The sequence below is a fragment of the Sinocyclocheilus grahami genome, unplaced genomic scaffold, assembly GCF_001515645.1.
Source record: "Sinocyclocheilus grahami isolate Dianchi unplaced genomic scaffold, SAMN03320097.WGS_v1.1 scaffold127.1, whole genome shotgun sequence".
Classification (NCBI taxonomy): Eukaryota; Metazoa; Chordata; class Actinopteri; order Cypriniformes; family Cyprinidae; genus Sinocyclocheilus; species Sinocyclocheilus grahami.
This window is the reverse complement of record NW_015505306.1, coordinates 302,724-326,157: the sequence shown is the minus strand read 5'-3', so window position 1 is coordinate 326,157 and position 23,434 is coordinate 302,724. Positions and strand designations below refer to the sequence as shown.

Below are 23,434 nucleotides of genomic sequence, written 5' to 3'. Positions count from 1 at the left end.
ACATGGCGTAGACAATGCCATTTCCGAAAAGTCGCACTACATGACTGTCAGGAAGAGAGATGGAAGGAGAAATAAATGCAAAAAGTATTGTAGAATGATCTTCTACAGTGGTGCTCGGAGATGGAGGAATGATATAGCCTATATATATTTATATATCAACATTTTTCACCAGCTGCTCTCATCCATTTAAATTGTAGTTTTATCCCCTTCTGGCAAATCCTCACTTTCCTCCAAATTCAGCTCGGGCTGTCATCTTATTTTTCATCTCACAATCCCTGTGCTCTCTCTCTCTCTCTTTGTCCGGTCTGCTTGCATTACAAGACACACTTGTAGCATCTGTCTCTCTCTCCATCCCTGTTTTTCTCTTTATTCTTGTCTATCTCTTTCAGTCATACTGCTTTTCTCAGTCTCCCTCCCTCAAGCGTTTATGCCTTGAATGTTGTGCACACGCAAGCATTAAACTTAAAGATGCCTCAGTTTTCATTACACATTTTCAGTGTGATGGTAGTCGCCCGCCAAGCACCAAATACAGTATCTGTCATCATCCCTCCCCTTTTTTTCTCACTCTGTGTGTTCCCTTCCTCTCCCCTTTTTTCGTATTTGATTCTTTCCAGTCTCTCCGTTCCTCCTTTTATCCACAATCTGCTGCTTGTATCCATCCATCACGCTCTAAGCGGAGGAGTGGAGTATGAACGCACGCGGGAGGAGAGGAGAGAAAAGCGAGCACGAGAGAGGAAAAACGGCACAGCGTCTCGTGAAGAGCAAGAGCGAACGAGCCTCTCTCTCTCTCTTTACCTCAGTTTGCGTTTTTTACATGTGAGTGTGTGCGGGTATCTGACATCTGTAACGTTACCGGCTGAGTTGTCGTTAGCGTGGATACGGCGGGAAGAGGAGCGGGAAGCGCCGGGCGCGTGATGGATTGGTTGGATTAGCGCGGGAAGCGCGCGACTGGGAGAAGCTCGCGCTCACACACTCAGTCGACTCAGGATCAAGGACAACATCTTCTCCGGCCCTCTCTGACCCCCCCTAGCCCCCCCTCTCTCTCACACTCACACACTCATGCACGGCTGGATGTTGTGTCGTTAGGCTGCACGTGAGGTGCTTAGAATTGCCATTGGATGTCCAGTGACCGTGTGTGTATGTGTGTGCACGTGCATGAATTTGTTTATGGGGATGGGATCATTTTTAAGCTCTGTAATGTTTTTCTGTCAGTTTAAATTTAAATAGCTTTATTGGCATGACTCTATAAGTAATACCATTTTTTTGTTGTTGCCAAACTTAATTCAGAAATATGTGCTGGATTTGCTCTGTGCATTTTCTTAACTTCTCTTAAACAAGTGGAAGAAAGTTAGAGAGAGAGAGATTTGTAGATGTAAAAAGAAGAAATAGAGGAGGGCGATGGTGTAGAGAAGGAGGATCCTGGCATTTGGAGGGGCTGAAATGATGGAGTGGGTGGAGAGACAGACGGAGGGAAACCCTTGGGCAGCATCTTCCACTCCATTGCCACCCTCTCACACTGCTGAACTGGAGCAAGATCTGTTCTTCCTTCACTCAGTGATGTGTGTGTGTGTGTGTGTGTGTGTGTGTGTGTGAGAGATCTGTGGTCCAGCCTGATATTTATCAGTAGCAGCTCTGACTACTAGTGTTCAATGGACCCAGTCTTTCTCTCTCTGTATGTGTCGCTCTCTCTGATTGGACAGGAGACAGTTTGGCTATGGTGTCAGGGGGTCTGTGTACCTTGATTTGTCTCTGTTTGAGCATGTGTTAGTGTATATGTGCTGAAATAATTTTTTCTTTTCTTCTCCTGAATTTTCATCCTTTTCTTTTTTCTTTCTTCATATAATACCTTCTCCCTTTGCATTCTTTCTACTTTCTTCCCATCTTCCTTTCTCCTTCCATCCTTTTTCCGTGTTTATTTCTCTTTCTGTCTTTTCTTCCTCCCTTCATCCCATCTTTTCCCTTCCTTCTTTCTTTCTTTCTTTCTTTCTTTCCTTTCTTCCTTCCATCCCATCTTTCTCTTTCCTTGCTTCCTTCCTTCCACCCTATCATTTTCACCTTCCTCCCTTCTCTCTCGTTTTCCTTCCTTCCTGCCTCATCTCTCTCTCTGTCAGTTTCCTTCCTTCCTTCCTTAATTGTCCCATCCTTCTTTTTCCCCTTCCATGCTTCCTTCCTTCCACTCTTTCTTTCATCCCTTCTTTGTCCTTCTTTCCTTCCTTCCTTTTTTGCTTTCTTCCTTTCCTCCTATCTTTGTCCTTCCTTGCCTTTTTCCTTCCTTGTTTGCTTCCTTCCTTCCACTCTTTCTTTCATCCCTTCTTTGTCCTTCTTTCCTTCCTTCCTTTTTTGCTTTCTTCCTTTCCTCCTATCTTTGTCCTTCCTTGCCTTTTTCCTTCCTTGTTTGCTTCCTTCCTCCCAATATCTTTCAGCGCCCTCCCTCCCTTCCTTCCTTCCCTCTTTACTGGCTGCCTGCCTGCCCTTCATCTTTCTCTTTCCTTGCTTCCTTCCTTCCACCCTATCATTTTCACCTTCCTCCCTTCTCTCTCGTTTTCCTTCCTTCCTGCCTCATCTCTCTCTCTGTCAGTTTCCTTCCTTCCTTCCTTAATTGTCCCATCCTTCTTTTTCCCCTTCCATGCTTCCTTCCTTCCACTCTTTCTTTCATCCCTTCTTTGTCCTTCTTTCCTTCCTTCCTTTTTTGCTTTCTTCCTTTCCTCCTATCTTTGTCCTTCCTTGCCTTTTTCCTTCCTTGTTTGCTTCCTTCCTTCCTCCCAATATCTTTCAGCGCCCTCCCTCCCTTCCTTCCTTCCCTCTTTACTGGCTGCCTGCCTGCCCTTCTTCCTTCCTTCCTTCCTTCCTTCCCCTCTTTCTTGCTGTCCTTCCTTCCTGTCTTATTTAGTGAGACTTCTTTCCTTTCTTATTTCTGTGTCTAAAACTGTTACAGCTTCTTTGGTCAGCAGGGTTCATGTTATATAAACCCTCTTTCTCAATGGTGTCTACATTAAGTTTTATGTTTTTTCATAAAGCCTTACAGTGCCTCTTTATGTTTGTGTCAAACCCGCCGCTTCAAGAAAGACTCTGTATTTTGTGATATATTATTGATGTGTCTGGGAAACTCTAATGAAGTGAAATATAGCCAGAATCAGCTGCCAGAAGGTGCCTGTGCTCAATCTGACAGTTGCTATGTATCTGCCTGCAGGTGTGTGCGTGCCAGAAATGGACCTGAAGGAGGGCTGTGGAAGCGAGGCCAGCCGTGAGACCGAGAGTGGAGGCATGGGTAGCCTGGGAGGCCCCACGTCTTGGCAGTCCTTTGCCCATCGAAGCACCCTGCACAGTTTACGCTTCATCTTCCCCTACTCCACTTCTTCCTCCCCCTACCGCTCCACTTCACGCCGTCTGCTCTGGAGCGCGGCCTTGCTGGCCAGCCTGGTCCTACTTGTCCTGGAGAGCACTGAACGGCTGGCGTACTTCCTCTCCTACCCCCACGTCACTAGTGTGGATGCTATGATTTCTGGCAGCCTAGTCTTTCCCGCCGTCACTGTCTGTAATCTGAACGCCTACCGTTTCACGCGTCTCACACAGAATGACCTCTACCACGCCGGGGAACTGTTGGCCCTGCTGGACGTGCACCTGCAGATCCCTGAGCCGCACCTGACCGAGCCCCACGTGCTGGCCTTTCTCACGGAGAAATCCAACTTCACTAACTACCGGCCCAAACCATTCAGCATGCGGGAGTTCACTGAACGAGTGGGCCACGACCTGAAGGAGATGATGCTTTACTGCCGTTTCCAGGGCCAGGAGTGCAGCCACCAGGACTTCAAAACGGTGAGTGTCTGCAAGGTGTTTCTTTTATAAGGTATTTTTCTGAGACTCGCTAGACCTGGAAGAAGTGTGTTTTGCTGTTGTGGACTAAAGCATTATGGGCTCAGTGTTGTTAGCTCTAAAGATTATCCTTGTCGTTCGGCTGGTTCGAAGGTTTGTAAAGAAATTATGATATTGATTCTTGCTGATGGTGTAGTTCCGGATGCTAAGCTGTGGTGTGAAGGGTTTTACTACTCTATTAAGCTACTCTCTGACTCTGTGTGCGGCTGGAAAAGCTTGTTTTCACTCTATAGGTACAGCTGTTTTCGTCTTAACTGTGATTCTATTCTTATGTAATGTGATGGACTAATTGACGATATGTTGAATGCCTAGAATTCATTGTATATATTTTCAAAATGCTACAAGGATTTGGAACAGTTTCTACCTTTGGAACTCTAAGATTTATGGTTCTCTCCAAAAATTCAATTTAAGACAGTGGCTCTGTCTCAAAACCAACCGTTGCTGTTTTCCGCCTACATAAACTGCATCATAACTGAAACAGATTCTCATAAGCCACTGATCTGAGACCTTCACAGGCAGCAACTTTCTTAACAGCCACTCAAGCACGCCCTGGTCCTCATGTGAACCTCACGAGACTCGCTGACGCTTGCGTCTCATTCTGTTGTTTACATGTAGCCTGCTAATGATTCTGGAATAAAATAGTTGTTTTATGTAGCTATTATCAGCATCTCCCTCAATCCTTCGTCTATGTTTTTCGCAGAGCTCCTCGCAATGCATTTTGGCCACGAAAGACACAAACAAATCCCTTTCAAAGTATCTTTTGAAGCATTATTTGCTGACTACAGATTGAAGCAGCCTTGGTGTTAGCAGCATGCCTACGACAACAAGAAATGGTTTGTGAGACAGAGCCATTTGCTTTTTTTCATCAGAAATGAAATTGACTAGTTGTTGCTCTAAATATTTCAAGAAAACTGCCACTGTAGGATATTCTCTAACTGGTTCAAATGGTTTTAGTGGAGTGAAGATGTAAATGCTGGCCGCAGCTGTGTGTGAAGAATGTGTTTTTCTCAGCACTGAGGGCTGAGATGATGAGGGTTGATAGCTGGTGTGATTCTCAGTTGGAGTGCTGCTGCTCTCCTCAGGGGTTGAGGTCTGTTTATTCCCCCCTCAGTCGCTACACGTGGGCTCTCAGTGCTTCGAACTGCACACAAGCACATTATAAACAAACTCGCATGCACACACTATGCACCAGCTTGCTTTCTGCTGCTTTGTAATGTCTCTTGCTGTTCTACAGTAAAGGTTTTTAACAAAAAGTAGCTCTTGACATTGAAGCAATTTAAGGGACATTTTTTATATCAGAAAGATTTTGCAATATGTGACAGTATTTGATACAAAACAAACAGGGAAGAACTCAAGCATAAAGCATTAATTTTTGTATTGGTTAATTAAGCATTAATTGGTGTCGGATAATTTACTATAAATACAGCTAATTGGACACCGAGTTAAAAACAACTTTTATGTAATTAGTAATGAACCACAGTTTTTAACTTTATATTTCGGTTTAAAAAATGTCATATAAAATGGCATGCAGGGACTTTCTGGCTCTGAATCTTTTTTTTTTTTTGAACCGGGTAATTGAAATGAATTGTCTGAACAAACCAGTTTGCTAAAATTGAATTGGACTTTCTACTTAGGAGAGAGAGGGACATTATGGGAGAGTGTGTTTAATGATTGCTTCAGCTGCCTTGTGACTTTTTTTGGGTAAAGTTACAGTACTTTGAAAATAGCCGATGCTGTTACACTACTGAAAAATGTATCAAGGTTAAATTGAGTTCAGGTGCTAGTTGAGGGACTGTCGGTCTGTTATTGTGGTGCCATCAGCCCATGAGTGTTTTCATGATGAGTAATTAGTCACATGACATTTACAACTCAGATGATTGTTTAGAGTAGACCATTACATACTTTCTATAATGTAAATAATGACCATTAAAATGCATGTAAAAAATGATACAGAAACTGTACAAATTCTACAGAAAACACTGTGAGTCTGTGACTGTAAAATCTGTTACCTTATATATGGTGAAAAACGGCAAATGATTGACCATTGCATTACATGTAGTTATACATGTACATGTCTATATAATTCACAATGAAAAACAGTAAAATGACATTTCCAGAAGTCCCTGCATGATGCATCACATATTATTACACAGGGTTTCCGCGGGGTCTTAAAAAGTCTTAAATTGTACAAGAAAGTCTTAATTATGACTTCAAGAGGTCTTAAATTTGGGGGACGGAAAGACCAGAATTGCGATATGGCTCAATGTGACGATTAAACTTCAAAAGGCTATGAAACATGAGCGCTGCACGTTCAAAGTCCGGTGCTGCGCTGCTTTATGTACTGCCGTTACCGGGGAAACTGGTATCCAGAGAATGAGTGTGCAATTTCAATAAAACTTGTTTTGATCAGAGTTCAGACAAATGCGAAAATCCACCCATGTTTTTACCCTGCAAACACGCAGAGCTTTAAATGTGAACTGGTGGCTCGATAAGAAAACAATACATTATAAAAATCTTAATAGGGGTGGGCGATATGGTCTGTGATAATATCGTAATTGTAGTTTTAACGATGTGCGACTTGACATTATCGAGTATATTGCGAAAAGCAAACAAAACACACCTACAGAGTGCATGCATACATTACGTGATGAAGTCTAGTAAGTTAACATAGGTTAAATTAGTGCACGTACACATTTAGAGTGCCTTCTTTCACTGCATGAATCAGTCTATTAAAATGCATTTAGAATGATCACATAAATCAAGATATGGGCAGTGGCGGCTCGTGGGTTTTAAAATAGAGGAGGGACTCTAATTGTATTGGTCTGGGATCCCTGCCGATTATTATTATTATTATTTGCTTAACCACTTTAAAATGGCTTTTTGGTTGCTTTTAGTCAGAAAACGTAAAGAAAACGACATACATACAGCAAGATAATATAATTTCACTTACCTGGCCTTGAAGCAAACATCCATCCCTTCTTAAAAGTCTGTGTTAAAAGAGAGCTGACTGTTACGCCATTTAATTAAGCCGACTGGTAGCCTATATCCAGCTTAGGCTGTTTTCCCTAAATTTGTATATATACTGTTTGAATGACAGCTTGGTAAATCTTTTGGCGATCAAATATTCAATATCATTACTCATCATAAGTACTTGGTACATTATCAGCTCAGCGGCAGACGTTCAAACTAATATCACACAAGTTACGTCTCTTTGATGATTGGTTGATATCAGAAGGGAGGCTAGCCTCTCTTACGAGGTTTCTTTTCTCAACACTCCTCAGCGCTGAAAGTGAACACTCGATGCTGATTGGCAAATTTTTTTTTACCAACGGAGGCACGAAAGCTCATCTCTCCCCTGGCCTCCCCCTACCCTTCTCTATCACCTAGCGGTTGTAATTACATCAGCAGATTCGGTGCATTCGCAATAGAAAAACGGCGCTTTCACGTAATGGTATTACAACTGTGAACTTACACATTCTGAGTACACATTCTGAGACATGAACTGAAATGAATTGTAAATTTTATTAACATTAAATCGTCCTCTTCCCATTTTCACCTCAAAATTATGGGGAAGCTGTGCCTCCCCTGCCTCCCCCGACGAGCCGCCACTCGATATGGGGGCAGAAAATGTATATATTTATATAATTTCATATAGTTAATATCACACCGAAGAATGCCGTTTTTTTTCTCCAAAAGTCAGCATGATTACGAATAACAGTTCAATAAACAAGAAGTTAATATTAAGAGACTTATGTTTTAGACATCATATTGCCTGCTTTTGTTCTATTTCGCCAACAAAAAATCATTCCAAACAAAGCCCACAGCACTGTTTTGCGTCTCTGAACAACAGGATGATCACCCGTTTAAATGATTCGGTTCAATCGCAATGACTCACTTATTAACAGTGACTTGCTGCCACCTGCTGGCGGTTTAACTTCACATTTAAAGTATCTTTTAATTGTATTAATAATTTTAAACATCAGTTTTGAATGTTTTATGTTTAAAATATCAAAACATTATTTATGCATTTGTAACTGCAGGTTAAAGTATTCTATGTCCCTCTGAGCTGCATTAAACAGTGTGTAGGCTAAATGCGTCTAAATGCCACTTCAGATGCAGCTTCTGTGTTTTCTTTGCATTGCAAAGATGAATTCTGTTGATACTGATTTCATTTGCTTGGTAACAGCCCAAATGCAAGAATTTGACTCAAAAGATGATGCACACTTTTAGAAAAAATGGCTTAATGGTAAAAATGCCCATAAAACTTGTTGGAAAAGATACATTTATATCACTGCTGTGAACTGACCACACAGAATATGAAGAATATAAAAAATTTAGGAGTCAGCGGTAGTTCTTAAAATACCAGCACAATAACACACTCAGTGAAATATCGTCTAATTATCGTTATCGATAAAATCCCAGAAAATATAATATTTTGTCAATATTGCACACCCCTAATTTATGTTATTTAATTTATATAACAATTTATTCATAATAATTGTTTAAATTAATGATTAATACTTTTGACTCATCCATTTTCTTAAAAATGGTTTAAAGGCTGAAATGTAAAGTTTATCATTTGTAAAAAAAATTGTTTTTGTGAAAACAAAAATCATGCTTTTTACAGTTTAATATGGTACTATAGGCATTGCCATACCCCGCTCATAGGGTATTAGATTTATTTGTGCAGGTCTTAAAAAGTCTTATATTTGATCTTAAAAATCCTGCAGAAACCCTATGTACATCTTTGTACATTGTCTATGTATGAGCATTGGTCAAGTCTTATGTACAGGCCACTTGTAATGAACCCTAATTTCATTATGTGGCTTTCTATTTTACCACCTAATGGTGGTTATCTATACATTTTTAAGGTGAAAAATTTGGTACTGGTATATTAACATTACAGTATATTACTTAATGAAATATATAGATTTAAGTTGAAAAATATCCTGTAATACCAGAAACATTGTCACCATATTTTTTACTGTGAATTTCTGGCAGCCACAGCTGCTGCTGTCTGTGTGTGTGTTATACAGCAATTGTTTTTAACAGTAAGTTTAAAAGGATAGGCCTATGTTTTACAGTTTGAGAACGCTAACAGACAGCTTTCTCTGGATATTATACATTTCCTTGGTTGTAACCACTGTACAGTCAAGCCAGAATGATTTAAGCTTCTCTTTATGTATCTTCAGAGAGCGAGAAAGAGTAAGAGGGAGAATGAACATATTATCACATGAGTCAAATGTACATCCTGTCTATATTACTGAATTGCCCTTGCTGTGTTGTCATGACCCTCTGTCCACTGACAGGCCGTGTGTTATCACACACTGAGAAGCCAGGACATCAAATGGCTGTGCAAGCTGATTTACTTTGAAGATTTCCACCATTTTAAAGATAAGTGCTTCACGTGTAGGCAGCAGATATCAAAGGCAGTAGTGAGTCTTGGTATGGCATGACCTGATGAAATTCTTCACATGCAGAGCTGACTGTGAACAGGATATTATGTGTATTGTGTCTGCATGTTCCTTCTGTCCTGCATGTGGGCTGATACAGTAGATGCTAATGTATGCTAATAGTCTGGCACTAAAGAATATAGAAACACTCATACTGATTCCACAAGTGTGGATGAAGACATAATTTCTTTGTAATAGTTCAGCGCTTTTTTTGCTCAAACGTGGGCTTGAGTGTGCTATCCCAGAGAGGATGGAATCGAAATGAAAAAGAAATGGAGAAAATGTCAACCAGCAGTAGTTTCATGTTTCGTGTTATTTTTGTTATGAGTAGGTCTTACAGGTTAATAGTAGTGTTGTCACTCAAATTTGTAACTTCGATACAATACCTTTAAAAATATCAATATTCAATACTATTTGCAATACCATGGGCCACAAAATTAATTATTGAACAGTATTGAGGTTAATTTACTTTTGACCATAACCAAAGTATATTATATTATATTATAAATACAATACATTATATTATATTATTTTATAAATACAATACAATTGTAATAATGTTAATACATTAATATTACAATATTATTATTATCATCATTATTATTACAGAAAAATATTTTACTTGTATTACAACTGCACTGTAAAAAAAAAAAAAGTATATTCATTGTTTTCACAGCAGTGATAAAATTATAATATTTATGTCTTAAGATTGAACCCTTCAAGCTTTCATTTTGGCAGAAACAAAAAACTAAAACAACAACAAGTGTTCTGTGACAAAAGGTTTACAAATGTAGTGAATACTGTAATCATCTGTCCACAAATATTTTATAAATTGTACAAATGTAAAAAACAAACAAAAACAAACAAACAACACAAAAAACAAAACAAAAAAACAGCATAAATGGAGCACATTGCATTGCCAAATGCATGTTAAACTCACAGATGCAGAGATGGAGTTCACTGCATTTACTGTGAACTAATCCGCTCTGAGATGCTGAAAACACTAGACTGACACTTGTAGTTTTGAAAACAGTTAATACTTTATTAAGCAAGTCTTTTTCTATTTTTATGCTAAAAATTAGTATTTAGTTGCTGGTGTTCATAATCACATTTTAGTGATGAAAAAAGATTATATATATGTATATATATATATTATGAGTGTTTGTAACTTGGGAGATGTAGGACACGTAGCCTGATGATACATGCACAAGCTCTGGCATGTTGTGTAGTATTGATTATGTACAGATGACCCGAGTTTGACTTGGGCCTTTTCCTATTCCCGATTAGTTCATCCATCATTTCCTGTTGCTTCTACACTTTCATATGAAATTATAGGCAATATGAGAATAATTTTACTGTTGGGTGAAAGCCAAGGCAGACTGTGTGACATCAACTATCTTTCATGTCATGCTGTGAGATATACAGTACTTCTGGGTTCAGACTGGTCACGAATGACAGCGTTGACTGAATTTTTATAGGAGTCTGTACTGACATCCTCATTTACATGTGAAATTGAAGTGATACTGTGCAAACTGTTGCATAAAAGCTGGCAGTATGTTGCCTAGAAAAGGAAAAAAATAAATAAAAGTTTTGACTATACTATTAAAAATGGTTCCAAAAGTTCTTAAAAACCCAATGTATTTCTGTGTGAAAAACAATGAAAAAATCTAAAGTATCTTTTTCCACTATAAAGAATCTTTTTTGTGTAGTGGAAACATTCCATGGATGTTAAAGGTTCTTTATGGAACCATCAATGCCAATAAAGAACCTTTAAAAAAAAAAAAAAAAAGCCTAAAGAACCTATTTTTAAAAGTGTAGTCAAAAAAAAGTAAGAAGTAATATATGACAGATGGATATAGGCTGATAATTATTTTTATGTTATGACCAATAATCGATAAAAGGGTTTTATTTATTTTGTCTGAATAAATTAAAATAAATCACTAAAAACTAAACTAGCTTCTTTTTCTTTTAAATTAAATTTAGGCTGTATGAAAATTATACTGTTTGAAAAATTGATTTTTATCATTTTAAGATTGGCTAAAGATTTAATTTAACTTTGTTATTAAATTATGAATATTTTTATATATTTAAACGACTGAATGGTAAGATGAATCACTAAGGTTTGGTTTATTCCTTTTGTATTATTTCCTCCAGCACCATCATCTACAGCCAGAGCAGAGTAATACAAATTGAATTCAGCTGAACGTCTTATGCTCCCTTCACATCCCACAATGCAACACCTCAGTAAAGAGCATGAGAGAGGACCGCTCTATAATGTTGGTAAACATGTCCATCTTTTTGATTCTTCCTATGATTGTGTATTGATCACAACAACACTCAGTAATTATATGGTTTCGATCGTGTATTTTAGATGTGGTGAGTCACAGTGCTTCCCTGTGGCACTGTCTGTGATTTTTGACTCAAAAGTGGCTTGGTGTCCTCCTGCGTTCCTCTCTGCTGTGACTCATTTGTAGTATGTTGATGCCACGAGTATTGAGTTTTCACTTACATCCTACAATGACCCTGCTCCGGGGCTCTCGCTGCTGTCGTCGGTTGGGGAAAATGTATTGTTTTCTTATAGTGCTTTTTTCGTATAGTGCCAAAAGTTGTATTTAACACAGTCCTTGGGTTGTAAGAGCTGGCGGCCTCCTCCATGACTTTACATTTTTGTAAAATGAGCCAAGGCTTACTGTTGTAGTCTCCACCTGAGTTTTATTCTGATATTCTTGGATAATTGCTGAAGGCTTATAAACTTTACAAAGCAAAACGGACTGGTGAAAATAGCCCAGGGAGGAAGCTCTGGGGTGCTTTTTCTGTCTATGCTAAGACTGTTGTTTGGATTTATAATGCTCGGTTTTGGTCTAAAATTGTTAGTGCTCTCAGGAGCCACCTGCAAAGTCGTCAGTTTCCCGTTCTGTTCTTTGAAAAGCACTTTTAAAAGTGTTTGTGTGTTTGTATTTTTTTGCTCACATCTCTCTTCTCTTGTTCTGTGTCACTCCCCATTTTAGTTCAGTCGTAGCAGTGTTTTAGGTAAATCACGACCATGCTGTACTAATTCGCTCTATCTTTTTAATATAGTTAAACCATGGTCATTTGTGGAATGAACTGGTACAATGTGGCCACAATTTACATAGGGAACACATTAAAAAGTCATGAGAATGAATCCTATATCATGTACGGGGCTGCTTAGGTGAATGTCAGGAAAGGCTTGTGAAACATATGTAAATACCATGGTATATGTTTAGTCATTTAGGTTTGGTATATATGACAGTATTACAGTCTGGTACCATCACTGTACATTTTTTCTTCGTTTTTTTTTTTTTTTTTTTTTTTAATTAGTAAACATTTTATGCACATTATAGTTACTAATTACTAACTATAACTTTTTGAATGTCAAAAAGTGAGATTCTGTTAAGAAACAGACATTTCTTGCATATTGGGTCAATGTTTTTTGCTTTTTTTGTGAGTAGCTGCATGAGAGAGTGAGATTCAGAAATAAATTGGTCAGCTATCCAGTGCATTGTGATTGGCCGAATTCCTCAAGCATGTGACGGAAATGTTACGTCCCTTACCATATTGTGATGCCTGTGGCAACCACATGTGACGACCCCGGGCTGGACTCCGCTTCATCCACTGTGAAAGCCGATCCGGCGATCGACAGCATAAAGTTGAAGTATATCCTCAGCGACCAGCACAGATCAGCTTCAGGCATGACGAAGCGATATAGTCCTCTTTTGGAAGGCCAAACAAAGTAGTTTAGCTTTCACACTGAAGCACACAGCACCTTCACGACATGGTGGCGGCGGCAACAACAATACTACAGCGAGAATAAAAGTTACGCCTTCTTTCTTTGCGTGAACATTTGGGCGGCGTTATGCAAATCTTCCCACATAGCGACGTAGACATGTGGGGACGTGTTAGAACGAGCCGTTTTAGGTAGGTGTGGCTGACTCTTAACTTTTATAAAGAACATCTCTTTGGATTTAAGACTTTAGTCTTTGCAACTTTACAGATCTTCTTTATGCACCAAGAGTTTGTAATTTAAATTTAAATCGCATCATATGACCCCTTTAAGACACAGACAGGACGGTAGGGCCGATGAAATTCCTCTGAATTTGTTATATTCTCTAAACAATGTTACAGAAGTGTTTCAGTCATTCTCATGCCGCAATGTTATATTGGCAGTTTCATAGTGTTCTCATATGTGTGTGTGTGTGTTTGATTAAGGCTGTAATTGGGCTTTGACGATCACATCTCTGCTGATTTGAAGATGATGTGCCATTCAGGAATATCTTCTTTACACACACTGTGTTCATCCAGCAGAGTTTAACATTTCCTTCGGTCGGCCTTTTAGAATAACAAGCACTTTGTCAAAATCTTCACTTGCTTGAATATCTATCCCCTGAGGGCGAGAAAGACTGATCCAGCTGTGCTCTTTTTGTTTTCTAGATGATTCTTTGCCTTTAACCACCTCAAGAAATAGGATTAAGTTTTTGAAGATCAGATCTAAATTAAATACAGCCCTCACACCTTCCTTTAAAAGACAAGTGCACACAGAGCTGTAGTCATGAAAAATGCTTGCTTGCTTTATCTTGATCAGCCTGTGTCACACAGTGCATTGTATAAAATGCTTTTTACATTGTGTTTTATTCAGCTCTATAAAACAGCATTATTGGTGGGCTTCTGCGCTCTATACCACCAATTGTAATGTTCCTGAACATTTCACAATGACAAATAAAGATTTTCTTGCTCCATGAAGCAGTCTTTAGTGTAGGCTAGTTAAAGGTCTGGGCTGTTATTAGGGATTGGAATAGAAAGAAATGTAACAATTCTTGTTCCGATGTACAAAGAACATTTCATCATTTTAGACGTAATATGAATTCTATGTTTATTTGAGGTTGGACATGAAAGTAATGAGTTGTGGTTGAATCGACATGAGTTGGACATGAGTTGAACTTTGCTGTTCAAGTCGGAACTTATAAAACCATACATGCAAACATGCAATGTTTTGAAACTTTAGGTGTGCCAAGGTTGATCCAATGCTTTATTAATTTCTTTGGACCACATATTGTGCTACCTTGTTCTGAGGAATACATCCAGATAAGTTATTTATGTTTCAGGGAGCTACTGTGTCACGCTATGCTTGTGTAATTGCCAGGTGAAATTGAACGTCAATTCTCATATCAGCACACTGCGTTCAATTTGCAGCTGTCAGCCAATAAACACACTCATGTGATGTGCTAAGAATAGCCTGCAACTGGATAAAGGAGAGAGGTTGTTTTAAATTTCTTCAGAGAGCCTTTTCACAGAAACGAGAGATGGACTGATTGAAAAGAGCTGTAAGATTTTCCTTCTACTGAAAGACAAGTGGACAGGCAATTCGGACTCCTACATTCATTCTGTCGGAATCAGACAAAGAAAAGTAGAGAAAGGCAAGGGAAAGACATTGGAAGAGTGGGAGAAATGGTGATGAAATGGGGTGGAAAAAATGTGTGGTGGACAGGTTTTCCTGCAGAATGTTATTTTTAACATCATGGGACCCCCTGGCTTACCCACATTGCAAATAAAATTAACTACATAACACTATAATAATAATAAAAAAACTATATTTTTGTAACATTTAAAGTTGTAGAGGTATAATTTATGTATAAATTCTTATGAATTAGATTTTATTTGAATATTTTCCGTTTTCATTTGAATTTTAGTTGGTTTTGCTCAATTTGTATTTCTATTTAGCTTTAATTTATTTTTATTTCAGTTGTAGTTTTTAATTTTTTTAAAAAATTTCAATTGTTGTTTTTTTTGAAGAAATGTTCATACTTAAACTTTTATTTCAGTTAATTGCCAAGGTGACGTTTCTAGTTTTTAGGTTTTCTTAAGTTTTCATATAATATTTTAGTTATTCATACAATTATTTCACCTTAATCTTTCAATTACTGGTTTTAAATAGTTTTGGTTTTGGTTAACATTAATAAACAATACACATGATCATATGAACAATAGTAAATTTGTTTTCTTGCCATTATTTTGTGCTACGTGGTCTGTTTATCTCATTACATTCAATTCACTCCCACAACTTGGGCATAATATTATTTCTTTTCTTTTGTTGTGGCTCTGTACATTCAGCAGTGCCAGCACTGAAAAGCAGCACAGAAAAGATTTGTGCTGGGTGCTGAGCATTGCGATAGGATGATACAGTATGCTGCATAAAACAACAGATTTAATGTCAAGTGTGCATTGCCTGATGGGATTTGTGCTCTGATGTGTTGCACGATGGCTCATTTAAAGTGGAAACGGAAGATCAATCTTTAGTGGACTGTGGCTGCCTATTACTTTTTTTCCAACCTATCAAAGCAAGGAACTTCTGTGATGCAATTTCATTATATGAGGCAATACAGCGCCAACAGTGTCCGCCCACTTTTTCAGCAGTCTTGGTTCTGGAAGTATTTTTTTCATTCATCTCCACAGGGATTAAAAAATAATCTTTCGTTGAAGAGTTACGAACCAGACTAACCGACGAAACAATACAGGAAAACTGGGAAAGAAGTGTACTACTTTCCAAACCTCAGTGCTGATTTGCACTCAAAAATCAAAGAGTTATTTTACCATTTTTATTAATCACATGGGAGTCAGTGTCACACTGAAGAAGATCCGAAAAAAAATTATTTTTCCTCATGTGATTAATAAAAACAGTAAATTAAATAAAAAATTTTGAGTGTCAATCATCAGTGAGGTTTTGATACAAGTTAGATGGATTCAAACACAAAAATAAAAGAAAACAGGAGACGACTGTTGGAATGAAACACTATTCCTTGAAGCTTTGCAAATCATATAATTTAATCAGCTAATTGCAAATGATGAAACTGCAATTCTACTATATAAAACAATTTTAAGAATAAAAACAATGAGCTATATTTTAGGTGATACTTCTCTGATTGTGGTCTTCAGGATTCACTGATAATGTAGTTCTCCACAGAGTTTTTTAAGAATGAATTTGAAATCACATTGACTTGTGGCTCTTGCAGAAGCTCATAATACGTCTGTTTTGAAAGGCTTATTCATTACAGAAAAAAAAAATTCTCTGTGGAGAAAATGCTTGTTTTTTTGTTACTTCTGGAACCGTATTGTTACGCTCTATAAATTTAAACTGGCACCTGCACTGGAAAACATTAGTCTAGTTAAAGAAAAGCATAATTTGCCTGGAACTTAACCAGAAGCTCCATTGACAGGACAGATAAAGGCACACAGTGTTTTTTATATCCAGTACACAGCTGTCTCATAAACTGCCTGACTCTCTTTATTACAGTATATCAAACGCAGATAAAGGGAATTAATATTACTCCAGTATCCCAAACATGTGTCTACACCAAACCTAATGTATCTCAACACACTTTCATGCCGATAAATACCTGATTTGACACTTCCTCAAGAACATACATCCTGTTCCTGACGATCCAGAGGAACTGTGCTTAACATCACAGTAACATCATAAGAATACTGTATTATGTATGCTGTACTGTGACATTTGAATGGCTTTTCAGTGGGGTCTAGAGCACCCAAATCATGTCTTGTCACATGACCACTGACAGTTTCTCCTGAAATCAGACACTTTTTTTTTCAGATCTTCTCCCGCCTCTGTCTCACAGTAATATTTAATTGTCTGCTTTCAGAACTTCTCACCACTTTCTTCCGCTGCTGCTTTTTTTTTTTCTCTTAGTGCACCTTGACAGGGGATATGTAATTGGCAGAGTTCTATTGTACTCTTTACGATGTCTGTGTCCTTAACAATGTAAAGCCTATTATTATGAAATAATAGTTATTATTCTTTTTTAAATGGAATAGTTTATTGAACCTTCAGACAAAAGAAATACTTTAAATGTTTTTTTTCTTGAGTATCATATACAAACCCAATTCCAAAAAAGTTGGGACACTGTACAAATTGTGAGTAAAAAAGGAATGGAATAATTTACAAATCTCATAAACTTATATTTTATTCACAATACAATATAGATAACATATCAAATGTTGAATGTGAGACATTTTGAAATGTCATGCCAAATATGGGCTCATTTTGGATTTCATGAGAGCTACACATTCCAAAAAAGTTGGGACAGGTAGCAATAAGAGGCCGGAAAAGTTAAATGTACATATAAGGAAATATCGCAGTTTTGCATAAAACAGAAATAATATACTAACCTTTCGTCGAGTTAAGGTGCATTTCTCTTTTGTCCTTTTACAGCCACTTCCACCAAACAGTCAAAAAAGAACTCCCTTGCCATTGGTCAGTCTTTCGCGGGCAAGTTCACTACTGTAAATTGATTTTTTTTTTCCTGGACTCCTTTTTAATGGTTAAATTACATTTTAATAATCAAAAAGCATGTCTAATTAATTAAAATCATGAAAATTTTTTAACAATTTAACATCAGTTTATTAAAAGTTTAACAAATATTACGTTTAGGGCCCTATGAAATGTTTTATTTGTCCAACCTTATGTTTTATTGTAACCAAATTCTGTTTTAGCATGTCTAATTTGAAAGCATAAAACAAGTTTCATTTATTCTTACAATAGCCTTATGATTTTTTTGCTCAGAAATTCTGTGTTGTGTATTTACATTTTGTTTTAAGGCATAAAACATTAATTAAGTAATCAATCTTTTAAGTAATGAAAATTAAACATTTAATTTTTTGGAAAATAAAGGTTATTTAATATTACAATTAAAACATTGAAGAAATATTGAATGCCTATTCCTTAAAAATAAGGTTTTAATAATTGTAGTAGTAGTAGCAGTCTGTTACGTACATTCTACTCAACAATAGTAATATATTTCTGCCAATGCCCTCAAGTTAAACCGAACGTTTAATTTGACGGGTTGACGTGAATACCATTACATTTCTGTGTGTATGATATGAGGATAGTTTTACTCAGATGAAACGGATCAAATGCTCATGAAGTGACTCTCAGAGCAGTTCTGGAGATGTTGTTCATGTATTTATGTCCTCATTAGTGAGACGGCAGAGGTTAATATCACTGCAAGCGTCATGAGCGTTCCAGTACGAGTGCTACACAAAACCGCGCGTCTGCACCATTCATTAACACAGAGACACGCAGAATTCATATTTAAATATGAATCGTTTTGCGGCTTAATATTTACAAATACCAGTGGGAGTGGACTCACTTGTGTGTGTGTGTGTGAGCGCGCGCATCGGGCGGAACTCTGCTGTGCGTGATGCAGAGATCGCGACCATAACGTAGAGACTGAAATTACATGCCGTCGTGTAAATAAGATAAATAACATAAGGCTATTTAGTTTGCTTAATGAAAGAACGAGGTATAGACATGTTCTATAAGAAAGGTAACTTTAAATGACTTCTGTTGTGATCTGGCGCTATAGAGAAAATATAATTAAATAAAATTAACTTGACCTTCAAGGGGGGCGGGCCGCCCCCCTAAAATAATGGCAGGGGAAACACTGACCTCCATTGGCGTGACTGGACTGACTCTTGCACTGACTTCACACCAGTCCTGTCTAGGGATGGGTATCGTTTACATTTTATTAATACCGATACCAATACTGCTTATCAATACCGGTACTTATCGATACTGTTATCGATACTATTTGGTGCAAAAAGATATTAAGTGAAAAGTTGTTGAAAATTTGAAAAAGTTATTTTATTACTGCTGAACTTTAGCAATTGTATTAAAGTTCTTCAGTCAAGAGCAGTGAGTTATTTTTATCTTTGTGTTTTATTTTATTAACATTAAAGGAATAGTTAATCCAAAAATGAAAATAATTTACTCACTCTCAAGTTGTTTTAAACCTGAATGAGTTTCTTTCTTCTGTTGAACACAAAAGGTTATTTTGAAGAATGTGGGAAACTAAGCAGTTGCTGGTCCCCAGTGACTTTCATATTTTTTCCCCCTACTATTAAAGTCAGTGGGGACCAGCAACTGTTTGGTTACCCACATTCTTCAAAATATCTTCTTTTGTGTTCAGCATAAGAATAAATAAAAATTAATACATGTTTGGTACAACATAACTGAGTAAATAATTACAGGATTGAAATTTTTGGGTGAACTATCCCTTTAATGACAAGCGGCAGCATGTTTAGTACTGCCGCTTTAAGAGCTGCATGCATCTGTCATTCTATCAACTGTTTACTTTCACTTTAGACATAATTAACTGTGTTTATATGTAAATCTTGTGTGTTTTTGACAGTATTAGAGCAATCAGACGATAACTAAGATAACTAAGTAATCAGGTGCTGTTTGACTGGCCTTGTACACACGCTTCTGGTGTACGCGCTCTGAATAAGCACATGTTAGAACAGCTCGCGAATGAAATGTTTTCACCGGCAAGGCTTTAAAGCACGTAGAAATAATGTACTTTTGTGATTGCGAATAAGTCTCATGAGTGTAACTCTACCGAATCAACATTTGATGTGAATGTGTCTCGCGAATTTCAGTTGGCGCTGGAGCTGCGAGACATAATACAGCGCATTGCTTGAGGTAGATGTTGTATTTTGTTAGTAAATGTTTCATTATATTACTAGTGTTGCCTCCTTTGTTCACTATTACACTACTGCATATATTGCATCTGATACTGGTGTCGCCTAGTTTTGTAACGTGAGCCCACACTTTCAAATGTTTCACTCTTGCCTCGATGACTGATTGCACACAAACACACACCGCACATGTGCATGGATATCACACACACGTCGAGCAAACCTCGGCCACATCATTCAGTGAAGGAAAATGACAAGCAACAGCTTCTAATTCTAATACTAACATTGAAGTATACGGAGATAAAACAATGCAAGTATCGATACCAGTATCGTTTGCCCTGAAGCTTATCGGTATTCCGGTATTGACCCAATTATGTACCGGTCCAAAAAAATACCGGTTCTCTGTACCCATACCTAGTCCTGTCCCTGATGTCGTCGGAGATGTTGTTCGGCCAGAAGATTCTGAGAATCCATCTTAGGCACTTGTTCTGAAAGACCTCCAGCTTTCGCTCAATGGCTACTGTCGTCTTCCAGCATTCTGAGCTGTAGAGAAAAACACTCAAGACATGCTCTTGTAGATCCTAATCTTGGTGTGAAAGCTCAGGTTTGTGGATCTCCACCAGACTGATTTGAGCATGGCGAATGCCTGGTTTGCCTTACTGATTCTGGCATTCATTTCAACATTGCAGTCACCATATGCTGTCATTTTACTGCCTAGGTAGACAAATTCCTGCACGTCCTCCAAGGGTGTTCCATCTATGTTGACAGGAGTATTAACTGTGGCATTTTTCCTCATGACTTTAGTATTCTTGCTGTTGACCTTTAGCCCGATGATACTGGCTATTTCGCAGAGATTTTCTGTCTTCTGCTGAATGTCCTGATGCTTGTGAGCTAGCAGACCAAGGTTGTCGGAGTAGTTCAAGTCCTCCAGAAGCGAGGTCAGGGTCCACTGGATGCCTTGACACTTTCCTTGGGTGAAGCTATGCAACAGCCAGTCAATGGCCAGGGAGAATAGGATTGAAGACAGGATGCAGCCTTGCCTCACTCCGGTTTCCACTGGAAAAGGTTCTGTCAGCTCACTGTTGTGAATGACACAACACTCAAAGCTCTTGTATAGTGACGGGATAACGTTGACCAGTTTCTTTGGAATGCCATAATGTCGTAGAATCTTCCAGAGTGATGCACGATGCAGACTGTCAAAAGCCTTCTCAAAATCGATGAGCACTAAGTATAATGGGCTGTTCCATTCATGGGACTGTTCTAGGATCTGCCGTAGAACGAAGATGTGGTCAATGCATGACCGTCCTTTCCTGAAGCCAGCCTGTTCTTGCCGAAGGATGTCATCCACCACTGCTATGATGCACTGCAGTATAATATGGCTGAAGATCTTGCTGTTGAGAGAGAGTAGGGTGATGCCTCGCCAATTGTTGCAGTCCCCAAGATCCCCCTTCTTGGACAGCTTGACAATGATGTCAATTTTCCAGATATCTGGGGCATTCTCTTTCTCCCAAATGTCCTGTAGGATGCGCTGAAGGATCTGTGGCGTCTCCTGTAATTCTGCCTTGAGCATCCCAGGGTACACACCATCCAGTCCTGGATCCTTGCCATTCTTTAGCTTGTTAATGGCTTCCCTGACCTCTTTTACTGTGATGCCACCAATGTTGATGTCCAAGTCCACTTCTGCCTCTGGTATATCAGCAAGCTCTGGTGGATCTGATCTGTTCAGTGTGGTCTTGAAATGTTCCCTTCGCCTCTCCAGCTTGGTGCGTTCTTCTGTGATGAGAGTTCCATCTGTTGCCTTCACTGGGATGTCCTGGTTCTGTCCTCTCTCTCCCCTCAGCTTCTTTGTGATCATGTACAAAGTTTTCATGTCCTTCTGTTGTGCTGATTTTTCTGCTACTTCTGCAAGATGTTCAACATACTGCCGTTTGTCTCATCTTGCTGAAGTCTTCACTTATTTGTCCTTATCTCTGTACTGGATTTGTTGATAAATGTTTTCTTTCGTTTCGTTTTGTGACTTGGTGTTGATCTGTTTTCTTTCTTCTATGGCAGTGGTCTCAAACTCAATTCCTGGAGGGCCACAGCTCTGCACAGTTTTGCTCCAACCCTAATCAAACACACCTGATCCAGCTAATCAAGGTCTTCGGGATTTCTAGAGACTTCAAAGCAGGTGCGATTTTGGAGCTAAACTCTGCAGAGCTGTGGCCCTCCAGGAATTGAGTTTGAGACCCCTGTTCTATGGCTTTTCATGTGTCCTTGGATATCCATTCTGACTTTACACTCTTATATGCGACAGTTTCTTTTGCTGCCTCAGTCATAGCTTGGTTGAAGCTATCGATGGTCAGCATGGCATCATCCTGAAGGATGCTAAATCGATTCTTCAGAGCAATGCTGAAATCCTTCCTCATTGCTGGATCTTTCAGCTTGGCAACATCAAAGCGTTGATTTATTCTGTCTCCAATCTTTGCCTTCCTCAACTTGAGAGTCTGCTTTGCCACAAGTAGACTGTGGTCATTACCAACGTTAGCGTGTCGCATCACACGTACATCCTGTAGGGAGCGCCTCCACTTGCTGTTAATAATGACATAATAATGAATTTTAATAATGATAATCTATCTGGTTCTGGGTTTTCCCATCAGGTGAAGTCCAAGTAAGCTTGTGAATGGTTTTATGCTGAAAGAGTGTTCCACCGATGACTACGTTCTGTTCACAGAAGTTAATGAGCCTCTTCCCGTTGTCAGTGCAATCTCCAACTCCATGCTGCCCCATATCCCTCTCTCTGCCTGTGTTTTCACTGCCAACCTTTGCATTGAGGTCTCCCAGTAGGGATGTCCTTAAGTGCTGCCTGTAATGCACTGTAGAACTGGTCTTTTTCTTTTCTTCAGCATTTTCAGTAGGATCGTAGGCCACTAGGGTGGACAGCTTGGCGTACTTTGAGTTCAGCCTCACATACAACAGCAGTTCGTTAATGGGGTTCCACTGCAGCAAAGTATTGGTGTACTTCTTGTTGCTGAGTAAGGCCACCCCTTCTTGGTGAACATTGTCCTGTCTACCTGACCAGATGATCACTTCCCCACTGCTCAGCTTTTGCTTCCCCATCTTTATTCATCTTGCCTCCGTGATTCTGAGTAGGCTCAGATTGCATCTGTTTAACTCGCTCATGGTCTGTGCTAACCTTCTGGCTTGGTGCAACATTTGCACATTCCAGTTTCCAACTCGCACGTGGCGTTTTGCCGTCAGGAGGTCGGCTATCAGGCTGAGGACGTCCTTTAGGATTTGATCCTCATCCTTCATTAGTCCAGTTGCCTGGCCTGCTTCCCTCCCTCTGCCTGGTGAAGCTTTTTTCCTTGCTGTTGTTTTCTAGCAAAAAGGTTTTTGTGGGGTGGGGTTGCTAGCCCCACGCCCAACCCTCTTCCTTTCTCAACCGAGCTTGGGACCGGCTATGGCGGAGTTTCTTGGCTCAAAGAGTATGATATAAAAGAATATGGAGCTCATACCTGTGGATGATAAAAAACAGCTCAGTTTTATTTAGAGGCTCAAACTGAGTAAAAATATGCAATTTGTTTCAGTTGCTGATATTTATATGGCCAAAAAAAAGTTAAAAT

The 23,434-nt window shown here is 38.8% G+C and overlaps 1 protein-coding gene across 1 annotated transcript in view; it reads left to right on the top strand.

The window, feature by feature from the left end:
• Positions 1–627: 627 nt before the first annotated feature.
• The window catches only part of LOC107590422 (acid-sensing ion channel 2-like), a 34,613-nt gene continuing 11,806 nt past the window's right edge, over positions 628–23,434 (top strand). The window contains exons 1-2 of the mRNA XM_016279167.1: positions 628–816; positions 3,191–3,816. Of these exons, the coding sequence (XP_016134653.1) occupies positions 3,208–3,816 (609 nt within the window). The 5' untranslated portion in view covers positions 628–816; positions 3,191–3,207. The remainder of the gene's footprint in view (positions 817–3,190; positions 3,817–23,434) is intronic.